At 48.3% G+C, this 14,405-nt stretch overlaps 1 protein-coding gene across 1 annotated transcript in view; it reads left to right on the top strand.

The window, feature by feature from the left end:
• The window catches only part of GPD1L (glycerol-3-phosphate dehydrogenase 1 like), a 58,348-nt gene extending 45,329 nt beyond the window's left edge, over window positions 1–13,019 (top strand). Inside the window, exons 6-8 of the mRNA XM_047099245.1 lie at window positions 1,449–1,682; window positions 1,981–2,087; window positions 10,108–13,019. Coding sequence (XP_046955201.1) covers window positions 1,449–1,682; window positions 1,981–2,087; window positions 10,108–10,204 — 438 coding nt within the window. The 3' untranslated portion in view covers window positions 10,205–13,019. The remainder of the gene's footprint in view (window positions 1–1,448; window positions 1,683–1,980; window positions 2,088–10,107) is intronic.
• Window positions 13,020–14,405: the final 1,386 nt, after the last annotated feature.

Genomic DNA, 14,405 nt, shown 5'->3' with positions numbered 1-14,405 from the left:
TCACACGTTTTGTTGTCCCATTAGGCCAGAGGTAGGCAAACTTTTTCTGTAAGGGCCACACAGGAAATGTTGTGGGCTTTGTGGCCCCTATGGTCTGTGTCGCAACTACTCAAATCTGTTGTTAACAGCACCAGGGCAACCACAGATGGTACACAAATAAGCACGGTGCCTGGCTTCCAGTACGACATTATTTACCCAAACATGCAGATGGCCCTTCGTTTGCTGACCCATCAACAGATTATCCGCTTCTGGAGAGGCAGGTCTGTGTCTCATCTGCCTTGTGTGTGGCGAGTTCATGCAAGAGCGGGGGCCCCACGAGTGCTTGCATAGGGATAATTGCATGAGGCAAAAGGCTGAAACTTGACCGGCACATACGTAGACCTACGGACCCAGCAACTCCGCTGCTGGGTACACACCCAACCGAAATGCCCGCTTGTGGTCACCAAGGGATATGGGCCAGCGTGGCCACAGCAGCACCATTTGCCGTGGCCCCAAACTGGGAACTACCCCAGTGCCAAGGGTGGCTCAGTCGGTTAAGCATCTGACTTCGGCTCAGGTCATGATCTCGCCGTCCGTGAGTTCGAGCCCCGCGTTGGGCTGTGTGCTGACGGCTCGGAGCCTGGAGCCTGCTTCGGATTCTGTGTCTCCCTCTCTCCCTGCCCCTCCCCTACTCATGCTCTGTCTCTCTCTGTCTCTCAAAAATGAATAAACATTTAAAAAAATTTAAAACAAACTGCACTGTATTCACACGGTGGAGTGCAGAACAGCAATGAAAATCAGTGTGCTGTAGGTAAAAATACAGCTAAATCTCACAAACATGATGTCCAACTGAGACAAAGACACAAACGGTTACATACTGTGCGCCTCTTTTCACATAAAATCTCAAGACAGGTAAAGCAAATCTATGCTGGTAGAAGCCAGGAGACTGGCTACCTTTTGGGGGTGCCGACTGGAAGAGGGTGTGAGGGTGGCATTCTGGGGCACTGGTTCCGTTCTGTTTCTGGATCAGGGTTCCGGTTACAGGGCGGTGTTTGGTTTGGGAGCATATCATCGAGCCGTGTGCTTGTGACCTGCATACCTTCCCGTATGACCGTTCAAGCTGAATAAAGCATTTGGAAACAAAAAAGACAGAAAGTCAGTTTGTGCAAACAATGTTTAGCCAGAGACTAGGAGCAACCGTTCTAGCTCTCTGGCCGATGTTCCTCAGCTGCTGTCTCCTACTAACCCCAGACCCGGGCTCTTGGTCCTACGAACGGGAGCACAGAAGGCTGGTCCCTCCTTTCGTCTTTGACAGTCAGGGCACAGGAGCCGACGCTGGGGACGCTGGGGCGGAGCGTTCCGACCGCGGGCCGGGGGTCCCTGCCTCCGCCTCTGCCCCCACCTTCCCAGCCCTCTTGTCTGCGGCGGGTGTGTGACGGGCATGCCTGGGCTTCCCCGATTCCTTCCAGAACATCGTAGCCGTGGGCGCCGGGTTCTGCGATGGCCTCCACAGCGGAGACAACACCAAAGCTGCCGTCATCCGCCTGGGGCTCATGGAGATGATCGCTTTCGCCAAGATCTTCTGCAAGGGCCAGGTGTCCACGGCCACCTTCCTGGAGAGCTGCGGCGTGGCCGACCTGATCACCACCTGCTACGGAGGCCGGAACCGCAGGGTGGCCGAGGCATTTGCCAGAACCGGGAAGGTAGCCCCTGGCCTGCCCTCGCCCTGCCCTCGCCCACCCCTCCTCCCTCACTTGAGACTCTTGGGCCGGGGCGAGCCACAGTGCAGCGGGGATAGAGCCCAGCATTTGTCGTTTGCTGGGCGTGTCCTGCCCATGCCTGTCTCCTTTCCCTTAAGAGTACTGAGGCCTTAGCCCTGTAGCTTGTAGGTCTCTCTTTCCTTGGCTCGTAGGGGGGGATCGCAGCTCCCTTCCCCAGCTCACCTCTTGAAAGAAGGGATTCTCTAGTCTTTACCATAGCGTTTGCATCCTTGTTTTTAAGACCATTGAAGAGTTGGAGAAAGACATGCTGAATGGACAGAAGCTCCAGGGACCTCAGACTTCTGCTGAAGTGTACCGGATCCTGAAACAGAAGGGGCTGATCGACAAGTAAGTACCCCGCAATGTCCCTGCGACCAGAGGGGGGCCACCCCCTGCTTCCCTCCTGACCGCCAGCCCGGCCGGTGCGCACGGGCACAGCTGCTTGACAGGTGCGTGCAGAACCCCCCTGGATTAGTTCCGTCCTTAGCGTGACGCGAACTTCTTCCTGCCCTGGAAAGGAGCGCTGACACGGACCCGGGCCCCACCTCAGGGAGCAGAACTCAATTCCGTGAAGCTCGTTACAAAACATGAAGTTTGAGGTTCTGCTTTTTCCTGCAGGATGTTTGCCAAGAGCCCCGTGTCCTAGGTTTTAAATTAAAAAGAAAATGTTATAAACAGATGTAGTCTTGAGGGGCGCCTGGCGGGGGTGCTCAGTCCATTGAGCATCCGGCTTTTGATGTTGGCTCAGGTCATGATCTTACGGGTCTGTGAGTCTGAGCCCCGCGTTGGGCTCTGTGCTCACAGTGTAGAGCCTGCTTGGGATTCTTGTCTCTCTCTGCTCTTCCTCCCTCTCTCTCTCAGAATGAATAAATAAGATTAAAAAAAAAAAAAAAAGATACAGTGTTGTTAATAAAATGTCAAACAATTGAGAAGAGAAGAAAGTGGAGGTTACTCCGGAATTCTACCCCTAGAAGGGCCCTGTGTTAAGGTCTAGTGAGCAGCTTTGCAGTCGCTGGGTCCTCTGTGACCCTTCCGAGCTGCGAAACTATTCAAGGTGGGCTTGGGCCGGCTCCGTTTGCCGCTCGATCGAGGGAGTAAACCCTATAGCACCACAAAAGCTGCCACCCTCTCCGTGGCCGCCCTGTGGCCTACCTGCCACACAGCCCTTTATCTTGCTGGTTGGCTGAACCTTCATCCCTAACCAGGATGCCAGCTGATATTAGACACCATCTAATAAATGCGCACATGGACGTATGTATGCGCATATTCTGTGTATCCTGAACTCTTCGGGACGGAGGGGGGAGGCCTGGTCGCCCGGAAGAGGAGGGGGCCGGGAGGAGGGGGCCGGTGGAGAAGCTACCAGCTGTGGCCAATCTGGAGCACACGCTTCTCACTGAGCCGGTGGTGGTTACGGACGTGCGTGCTGGTGTGTTTCCTTCATCCTCTCCATCCAGTCCGGATATCTGCTGTTCCCGACCACACACCGTTCCCTCCCCTACGCCCAGCTGTCCTCTCTGCACCAGTACAAACTGAGCAGCCTTCGCGCTCCCCATGAACAAGTGGAAATGAAGGAGGGCAGGGCATTGGTCTTCCTTCTTTAATTTGCATTTTAGTTCTCTGAAATGGCTTTTCAGAGCGGCCCGGCAGAGATGGAAGTCACAAACAGGCCTCCGGAGGTGGAGAATTACCTTTAAATCGCGACTAAAAGGAAGATCCCTCCTCCGATGTGCCCCGGTTTTCCTTACGTACTTAACTGCACACAGTAGTGTGTTTGTGGCGGGTCCACTTTGATGACCGTTAAGTATTTATCAGGAATTTTTTTAAGTCTTAGGAAAATACTTGGCTGTTGGCAGATGATGATTATCTCCCAGTCACGGTTTTAAAGTGGCATCTGTGTGCTACCATGGGGTGTATTCGATAGGATCCTATCATTGGACGAGTTGGCCGGGGTTACGTCGTCATCGTGGAACTCGGGGAGGCCGCGGAATGGAACTGGCATTCTGGGATCAGTACCTGCCTGTTTGAAAAAGCAGGTGTAATCAAGCAGGCGACACTCACCTCTGAGCGGATGCCCCTCCTCTGTCCTGTCCCATTTTCGTTCTTCTGATTAGAAACTGAACAGGCCTGAGCCTGGGCTTAATGAGGTCGCTGCCGGGTTCTAGGGCACAGCACGCTCCCCCCAGGCCGCAGTGCAGATCCTGTGGGGCCCTCCGTTCCCCTACACCGCCTCCCAGAGCCGCTCAGGCCGAGCCTCCCTTCCGCTCTCTGCCCTCGACATCACCTCTTACCTTGATTTTTTCCCTTTTTCATCCCAGCCATCACTACCCGGGTCTTCCTCCCTTTCCTTCTCCTCTCCCTTCTCTTCTCCGTGGCTACAGAAACAGCAGTGAGCCGGAGGGCAGCATTGAAGGCCCCTTGTGGCTTACGAGCCAGGTGGTCCTGGGTAGGTCGTATTTTTATCTGTCCTGTGCCCCAGTTTTCATTATCCACCGAATGGAACTGGTGGACCTGTGATTGCCACGGTGCCTTCTCCCTGGAGTGTTCACATTCACAAGCTTCCTGCACATCCAGAGCGAGTCCTTTAGGCTGGCATCTGGGGCAGCCTCTCAGTCGTGTGCCAGCTGTACTTTCTAACCGTCCTGTTAACCCCTACGACCCCTTCTTCACTTGAAGCAGACCTCCCTTTGCCCCAGACACCTCCTTCTCGGACTTCTGTGTGCGTCTGTCCTCCTGCTGTCTGGTCTGCCTGGACGGCCCTCCTCGACGTCCACGTCAGCCCTGACCATCCTCGGGGTGGCCCGGGTCTGTCCTCGGAGAAGCCTTCATCCATATCCTCCAGACACAAATAACTTTCCCCGCTTTGAACATATTGTTTACACAGGCGGCCAGCAAACTTGTTGTGGAAAGAACCACATAATAAATATTTAGTCTTTGCAGCTTACATATAGCTCTCTGTCATATATCCTTTTTTTTTTCCTTTTACGGCCTTTGAAACATGTAAGAATCGTACTTAGCTTGCGGGCAGTACAAAACAGGCCACAGAGCAGACCGGCTTCTCAGGCTGTGGCTTGCGGGCCCCAGGTGTAGACCGTACCTCTGCTCATGTGCTGTGGGCTTATTACATAAATGTACAGTTTCACTTTCTTTCTTCAGATTTGGAGGGGGGGCAGGGAGCACATGCTCTTGCTAAAAAAAAGAAATTTGATGCTTTTTAAAAAAAATGTATTTAGAGAGGGAGAGAGAGAATGTGCACACACAAGTCAGGGAGGGCCGGAGAGAGAGGGAGAGACAGAATCCCAAGCAGGCTCCCCGCTCTCAGCACGGAAGCCGATGCAGGGCCTGACCCCGTGAGGTCATGACCTGAGTGGAAACCAAGAGTCGGACACTTACTGAGTCACCCAGGCTCCCCAAGCATCTGACTCTTTTTTTTTTCTCGTTTTATTATTTTTTTTATTTCATTGGATTTAATTCTTTTTTTTTTTTTTTTAATATAATTCACAAATTGGCCAACATACAGTATGTAAAGTGTGCTCTTGGTTTTTGGGGTAGATTCCCGTAGTTCATCGCTTACATGCAGCACCCGGCGCTCATCCCAACAAGTGCCCTCCTCAATGCCCTTCACCCACTTTCCCCTCTCCCCCACCCCCTGTCCACCCTGAGTTTGTTCTCTGTATTTAAGAGTCTCCTATGACTTGCCTCCCTCCCTCTCTGTTGGTAACTATTTTTTTCCCTTCCCCCATGGTCTTCTGTTCACTTTCTCAAGATCCACATATGAGTGAAAACATATGGTATCTGTCCTTCTCTGACTGGCTTATTTCACTGTGCATAATACAGCATCTGACTCTTAATTTCAGCTCAGGTCATGATCCCAGGGTTGTGGGATTGAACTCTGCACTGAGCCTGGAGCCAGCTTAGAATTCTCTCCCTCTCCCTCTGCACCTCCCCTGCAGGCTCGCGCTCTCTCTCTCTCTCTTTCAAATAAAACTTAAAGAAAGCCAAATTCTGGAACAAGGCACACAGTGAAAAGTGGCTCTTGATCCCCACCTTAGCCGCAGGCACTCTCTGAGTTTTTAGTATCTGCTTCCGTTTCTGTAATGGGTGCTGTGCTCCTCGTTCGGTTCTGTCCCTTGCTTTTCTTCACGTTAGGATATGATTTGAAGATCGTGCCCCATCCACACCTATACATCTCATTTAATGGCTGCAGAACATCCCACTGTGTGGGAAAACCACGGTTTATTTAACCAGTCTCCCCTGGATACAGAGTAAAGTTGTCTGGGTTTTTCTTCTGCTGTCAGCTTGGCTTTATTAAATTTCCTGTGCGTGCATCTTTGTGAGCATGTGTGAGTGTAACATGTTTGTATTCGTTTGTGAGGGCTGCCGTTACAAAATCCCACAGACCGCGAGGCTTACGCCGCAGAAATTTGTTTTGTCACAGTTCTGGAGGTTTAAGATCAAGGTGTCTGCAGGTGCCTTCCTCGGAGGCCTCTCTTCTTGGCTTGTAAATGGCCATCTTCCCCCTGTGTCTTCACATGGTCTTCCCTCTGTCCATGTGTGAGTCCTAATCTCCTTTTTTCGTAAGGACACCAGCCATACTGGTTTAGGGCCCACACTTATGAACCCCTTAATTACCTTCTCATGGGCCCTCTCTCCAAATATAGGTACTGGGGATTGGGGCTTCGTTGGATGAACTTGGGGACTGTAAGCACAATTCAGGCCAGAACAGTGTTGTAAGCTCCTTGATGGCTGGGGCCTTATTTATTTTTTATTTTTTTTAATGTTTTATTTATTTTTGAGAGAGAGAGAATACAAGTGGGGCAGGGGCAGAGAGAGAAAGGAACAGAGGATCTGATGCAGGCTCCATGCTGACAGCAGAGAGCCCGATGAGGGGCTCAACATTGCGAACCGTGAGATCATGACCTGAGCCGAAGTTAGACACTTAACCGACCAGCCACCTAGGCATCTTTTTTTTTTTTTTCTTAATTTTAAGTTTTATTTATTTAAGTGATCTCTACACCCAGTGTGGGGTTTGAACTCAATGACCCTGAGATCGGGAGCCAGCCAGGCGCCCCGGGGCCTGATTTATAACACCTTACAGCCTGCACCTGGCTGAAGCCTGACGCTTTGTAAGCCCTCAGTATCCATTAGTGGGATGGCTGATTGATCGGCTTATGTCGATATTTTTCTGTGAAATATTGTCTTTTGCCCTCCTTTCACCTCTAACCTCATTTAGAGAGTTCCCCAAATGGATCTAATTGGCCTTGTAGCGTTTTATGTTACATATAGAAAATAGCATTTAGACGGTCAGTATGGCCGAGGGGTTGAATGTTGGCTCCAGAGTCAGAAACTGTGCCTCAGTTTCCTTGTCTATGAAATGGGGATAATGTTATTATCCACCTCACAGGGTGGTTGTGAGAATTAAAGAAGTTACTTGTCCATAGAAATTCTTTCCCCCATACTCCATATATCTTGTTAGCATCCCATCTACATAATCCATTTTGGAAGGTGCTGGTTGTGAAACTCAGGGGTACTTTTGGCTGCAAGAGCAATGCCCAGTTAAAAACGCCTCGAACATGGGGCACCTGGGTGGCACAGGCGATTAGGTGTCTTTGGTTCAGGTCATGATCTCATGGTCCATGAGTTTGAGCCTCACATCGGGCTCTGTGCTGAGAACTCAGAGCCTGGAGCCTTCTTGGGATTCTGGTCTCCCTCTCTCCCTGCCCCTCCCCTGCTCACACACACACACACACACACACACACACACACACACTTTCTCTCTCTCTCTCTCAAGCATAAAAAAAAATTTTTTTTTTCAACGTTTATTTATTTTTGGGACAGAGAGAGACAGAGCATGAACGGGGGAGGGGCAGAGAGAGAGGGAGACACAGAATCGGAAACAGGCTCCAGGCTCCGAGCCATCAGCCCAGAGCCCGACGCGGGGCTCGAACTCACGGACCGCGAGATCGTGACCTGGCTGAAGTCGGACGCTTAACCGACTGCGCCACCCAGGCGCCCCTATAAAAAATTTTTTTTAAATGCTCAAACAATAGGTCTATTTTTCTCATAGAACAAGGATTTTGGAGGTGGACGTTATTGGTGTTGGCACAGTGCTTTAAGATTAGAATCTCAGTAAACAGATGAACACAGGGGAAAGGAGGGAAAAAATAAGATAAAAACAGGGAGACAAACCATAAGAGACTCTTAAATACAGAGAACACACTGAGGGTGGATGGGGGTGGGAGGATGGGCTAGATGGGTGATGGGCATCAGGAGGGCACTTGTTGGGATGAGCAGTGGGTGTTATAGGTAGGGGATGAGTCACCGGGTTCTACTCCTGAAACCATCATTACACTATATGTTAACTAACTTGGATTTAGATGAAAAAAGATTCGAATCTCAGTGATTCCATTGGCTTTCCCTCAACAGCTCAAGATGGCGGCAGCAGTTCCATACCTCACACACTCACACAGCTGCACTCAGAGACCCAGGGCAGATGCAGTCCTGGGGAGCAGAGTTTCCCTCCAGTGCCTCTCGAGGAGAGGAGTGCCTTCCCCAGAAGCCCTTCGCGGACGTGTTGTGTCTTGCTCGCTAGAACTTGCTTCATTGACTAATTCTAGGAGAAGGAAAGGCTGGGAAAGTGAGCACTAGGCTATTGGCAACGTTGGTAAAGAGAGAAGGGGGTTGGGAATGGCTTTGGGTGGCCACTCGTCACCTGCCCCCGTGCTTTGGGGACGCACAGTTTCTCATCATAGGGACGGGAAGACTAAGCCATGGAAAGAAAAAAGGGGCAAAAGTCTGCAGGCTCTAACTCCCGTTCGCAGTAGTCCATTCAGTAAACACTCGCTGAGCACCTGAGTAGCCCCTCCCCACCAACCATGCACTGAGGATGCAGAGGTGAACAAAAGAGACTGGGGCTCTGTCCTCTGGGAGCTTGCTAGGACGCGATGGCCATCTTGTGACTGTGTGTAGAAGCTGTCACTTACTGCATACCCACCATGCACACTGTACACATTAAATAGAAGTCACATAAGACAACAGGTCTGGCCCCATATTACATTGCAAACAGGGCGAGAGGGGTTGTGAAACTTGCCTAGAGCTCATAGGCTATGGAGTCAGATTTGACTCCAAAAAAAATAACAAAACATTCTGTGCCAGTGATAGACGTATGACCTATCAGAGCTGTTTGCTCTTCTTAAATTAAGTTGTCATTAAAGGATTCCAGCTAGATCATTTTCAGAATGGCCTTTAAGACTCTATTGATTCTGTCAAACTCACTTTGGGCTGTGAGCGTGTGTGTGTGTGTGTGTGTGTGTGTGTGTGTGTGAGAGATTGAAATTAACTGTTTCAAGCCTGATTGAAATTAACTGTTACTTCCTTAGTGATATCTGCCATTAAAAAAAATCCTTGCTGAGGGGCTCCTGGCTGGCTCAGTTGGAAGAGCATGTGACTCTTGATCTCGGGGTTGATCTCTTCAAGCCCCATGTTGGGTGTAAAGATTACTTAAATAAATAAACTTAAAAAAAAAAATACTGGTATGCCTGGGTGGCTCAGTCAGTTAAGCATCCGACTCTTGATTTCGGCTCAGGTCATGATCTCCTGGTTTGTGGGATTGAGTCCTGCGTTGGGCTGTGCTCTGACAGTGTGGAGCCTGCTTGGGATTCCTCTCTCTCTCGCTCTCTCTCTTTCAAAAATAAAAAAATAAACCTTAAAAAAATAAAATAAATTAAAAAATACTTGCTGAGCCCGCTGTACCCTGGGGATAATGCTGTCTTTTCTCACAGTGGTTTATTAGCACAAACCTTTATACCCTCGGCCATTTCAAACCTTCCTTTATATTTGTGTTCACAGCGCGGCTTCCAACTTGAGATCAGTGCTTTGCTAATTGTGGGTGCCCACATTGATTTTTGCAGGAGTGTTCCAGGCCTGAACTATTTCTGGTAACGTGTGCGCTGCCTCATCTCTGTCCTTGGGTGATCCCCTTTGGAGAAGGGAGAGCAGTACCTCCTTGCAAGTTAAAATTTATTCTCCCGCCTTTTAACACAGTGACAGAAACTTGGACTCGCTCCAGACTTGACCAAGAGCCTGAGCTGCATGTAAATGACCACAGATGGCCCTTGCGAGGATGACCATGACTCCTCTGTAGACCGTGCATTCCAAACAAGTCGGCAGAGGGTGGTCTGGGTCGTACCGACGAGAGCCGCAGTGCAGAGGCTCTCTGCCGACCAAGTAACGGATGTGGAAGGCGTTCACTGTGTTGTCCAGAGAAGCACGCCTGCCTGCGATCCGTTAGGCAGGAGAGGAAGACGACTTTGTTCAGGGGGGTAAACCAGATGGCCTAATTTGTCTTTTCACATTCTTTTTTCCCAACCAGGTTCCCGTTGTTTACAGCCGTGTATCAGATCTGCTACGAAGGCAAACCCGTGCAAGAGATGTTGTCTTGTCTCCAGAGCCATCCAGAGCACGTATAAAGTGGCTCGTGCGGTGTGCTGGGGACCGTGCTGCCTTTCTTGATCAGTCTTTTTCGTTCAAATGGAAACTGGGACTTGGCAATACGACGTTCGCTTGACCCTAATCGCATCATGAGTGTGTGTATGAATTTTTACCGGTTGGTGTTTGAATTGCCAGAAGCAGTTCGCCGGCTAAGATGTGTTGGGCAACACCTAGACACGTGTGAACGTGCGTGTCTGTGTTCATTTCTCATGCCGTGGATGTTTCTATGAACCAAAATTAAAGGTCCTTTTTAAAAATTACTTTTGAAAATTTCCCACCGTGGTAGCTTTGCAGATGGGAACTAGCTCAGCTAAATTTTTTTACATTGTATCCATATGCATTTGAGTGAAGGGATTTTTTTTTTTTTCCTCATCATCTTGATGTTAAGACCGAACCAGCATTAACATGGTAGAATGGAGGAGTGAGCGTGTTCAAAGATCAACATACTGTAACTCAAACTCTAGCTCAAAGCCAGCATAGTTAACTACTTCGATTGTGGGTTGATTTTCTTTTGACGATTAGATACTTCTAATGAGGTGATCCACGTAATGTATCTCCCCCTTGCTGCAGTTCTCTGCATTTTTAGCCCCTTTTCTCTTCACTGGCTGCCAGAATGTGCTTCCTTTCATAGGCTTAGCAGTGGCGGAAGGCAGAAAATGCATCGGGGATTTTCCTGCTGTGACTGACACGTTCTTCTGATTAATGACCCTTGTTTGATGCTTTTTGTTAGGCAGAGCTTTCTGCAAACATTTCCTCTAAGCCTCACAGATCCACTGAGAGGGGGCTTCTGTTATTCGTCTTTTGAGTTGCAGTCCTGTGCCCTGGTCACCTGGCGAGTGGGGGCCGAGCTGGGAGTCAAGTCCAGCGTCCCCCCCACCCCAGCAAGGTGCCCAGACCTCAGGCATCACCGGGCTGGAAGACCTGCAGCTAATTGGTTGTGGCAGATGCCATGTGCAGCCTTTGCTGAGATTCTAGCAGGGCTTTCTGCCGCTGACATTTGCGTGGGGCATTGTCTAGATGCATGCCACTCAAAGCGCGGTCCTCATTCCATCAGCTTCACTTGGAGCCTCTTAGAAATGCAGGTTCCCAGGCCCCACCCCAGGCACTGAAGCGGGGTAAGGTATCTATGCTTCAGTCTGCCTTCCATGTGTTTCTGATGCTCACTACAATTTGAGAACCACTACTTGAGAAATCCTACCCAGATCGGCACTTCTCAAACCATGCTCCACGGGAAAGGAGCGTCCTGGGATCGCGGGTTGTTCAGGTGTTCCCTGGCAAGGTCAAGCGTGTTTGGGGAAAGCTGCCCGTGCACATCCCTCTTGAAGGTGGACAATGCATGTCAGTGTGTCAGCGGAACTTCTCTAACCCGGCAGGTCTCGAACACATTCTAGACTATGGAGGTGTTTTTGGCAAAGAAACTTGCCGAGTTTTCAAGGGAACGCTGTTCGAGGCTGGGGTGACCTGAGGACAGCTCCAGTATACCCTTCACTCCCTGCAAAAGTTAGGATGAATAGCCACCTACCTGTGGTGGTGTTAGCCCCGAGCTTTTACAGTTCAGGCCTGCCGTGACTCTTGGATGAAGCTTTATTTAAGGTGACACTGTCAGTACAACAGGTAGATGTCAACCTCGCTGAAACGCACATTATGTCAAATAAGTGCTTTTAATTCTAGAATTAGAATGGGAATCACTGTATCTTCTCAAATGAGACTGATTTCAGGATAGCATTATAGTTACCTTACATAGCACTTGGTAAGTGTTAAGGGAACATATGAATGTCACTTACATATTCATGGATTTTCAGTCACTTTGTAGGATTTTGACTTTTTTTTTTTTTTTCTTTCAGTTTGGGGCTTTCTCCCTTCTATACCTGAAATGACCGTAGGATAGATTTTTGTGGGAATTTTAAAAACTCAATCCAAAACATTTTGGGGGGCATTTTAAATCCCTGTACACAGAAGTATATGAAAGCACACAAAATCTACAAATTTTATTGATTTTAGTGCCACTGTTAAGTCAATCAATTATTGCTTGTCTCATGATTACTCTTTTTTAAAATTTGTACATAGGTAACAAAGAGTTACTTTTTAAGATACGTAAAGGGCTGTAAGCTAATCGTGGTGTCTATTAAGTAGGATAATTAGATGTGAGGAGTTAGGATGTTGTCTTACGTATATTCTCATCTGCATTCGGCTTCCTAATCTGGGTTTTGTACTTGATGGTTTTTTTCTTTACAAATGTTCTCTCACTGATCTGAAGTCTGCTGACTGTACCTCTTGAACATACTTACAATATTCTGCACATTATGGAAAAAGACAAATTTTATAAGTTTGTGCTCTGCTAACTGTAGATATTTATTACTCTACGAGTTATCTATTTTTGTAACCACCTGTGGTCCATCATTTATTTTAATTCTCATTTCTTACTAATTATGGTAATAGGGAGGGAGACATCTAGAAGAAAAGCTTAATTTGTTCAGCCAATCTGTGAATGTAAAAACTACACTGTTGCCTTGCTATAATCCAGCCTACTATCATGTGGAACAAATATCTGTCTTGAAATCCATCCTAGCAGGTGGAGTTCAGCTAAACTGGTTTATCATTCAGCTCGTAACTAAAACCTGGCCCCATGGCATCGGCCCGCGGAGGGATGAGGCGCCCGTGTACAAAGGGATCTTTCGTTTTTCCACCACTTCTAATCCAAGAGCCTTTTACTTACGTGCGTACTGTATCTGTTTACAGACTGTAGGTGGATATAATTTAAAAGCTTGATTTAATAAACATTTAATGACCTAACCTGTGCTGCTGGCCCTTTTTTAAAAAATTGGCTTAGTTAAGAGTTTTATTTATTTAGGTCAGCTCTTTTTTTTTTTTCCCTGAATTGTGTTGCATTAACACTAATAAAAGGGTAATTTCTAAAATGAAGTTCTCATCTCTAATCCCACTCCTCAAACACATCTATTTCCATTTGCCTTTGTTCCTTCCCATTGCTTGGTGATATTTTTATATAATCATCATTGTAGGGTGGAGGCCTTCTAGTTCTAGCCGTGCAGTGGACTAATAAATTTGAAATCCCCACCACCACCACCTCAAATACCTACAAAAGCTAGGAATATATAACCAGCGTCCCTTTTATACGCAGGGCTGATCTCACTAGAATGTAAGGGAAATCCCCAGGAGGCTGAAATAATTAGGGACGGACAGCTAGAGCAGTAAGGTGGCTCTCTGGCTTCCAGGGGAAGGTGTGGGGGTGCTCTCCGATATCTAAGGGTTAGGGTTGTAAAGCTTAATGCTAGAACTACAGCCTTCCATGGGCTACGCTGTCAGGGGAAGAAACTGGCTAAGAAAACCCATGCGTAGGCACAAACAAGGAAGGTGTTGCACGTGGAGGAAAAGGTCTCTGCTGAAAACTTGTAACCGTGAGCCCAACACCACAGACGGGTTTGGGGTTTGAATTCTGATACCCAGGAAACCACAAGCAAAAAGAAAAACAATTGGAACATGGGCCCAGTAATGCCAGTAGGTAAGTGGCAGAACTGAATACAAAACCAGCACAAACACCCACTCTGGGTCCCAGCCACATAGGCTTCGCATAAATCAGTCTCACTGCATATGCACTTTAAAAATTATAAAACAAGGGGCGCCTGGATGGCTCAGTTCGTTGAGCATCTGAGTTCAACTCAGGTCATGATCTCACAGTTCATGGGTTCGAGCCCCACATCGGGCTCTGTGCTGTCAGCCTGCTATGAGTTCGGTGTCTCCGTCTCTCTCTGCCCCTGCCCCACTTGTTCTTCCTCTCTCTCTCTCTCTCAAAAATAAACAGTAAAAAAATAATAATAACAAGTGTTGGCCCGGGTGTAGAGAAAAGGGAACCCTCACGCACTGTTGGTGGGAAGGTAAATTGGTGCAGCCACGGTGTAGGGCTTTTGAAGAACCATGGAGGTTCCTCAAAAAATTAAAAATAAGAGTCACCGCATGTTCCAATAATTCCACTACTGGGTATTCACCCTCCAAAAATGAAAACACTAATTTGAAAAGATACACGCACTCCTATGTTTATTGCAGCCTTGTGTACAAGAGCCAAGACATGGAAGCAACCTAGAGGTCCATTGATAGATGCATGGATAAAGAAATGTGGTGTATGTATATGGATGGACCCACAGGGTATTATGCTAAGAAAAG

This window comes from Lynx rufus, unplaced genomic scaffold (assembly GCF_022079265.1).
Source record: "Lynx rufus isolate CCGP_SWC_20201006 ecotype Redwood Valley unplaced genomic scaffold, mLynRuf1.p SCAF_5, whole genome shotgun sequence".
Taxonomy (NCBI): domain Eukaryota; kingdom Metazoa; phylum Chordata; class Mammalia; order Carnivora; family Felidae; genus Lynx; species Lynx rufus.
This window is presented reverse-complemented; position numbering and strand designations above follow the sequence as displayed.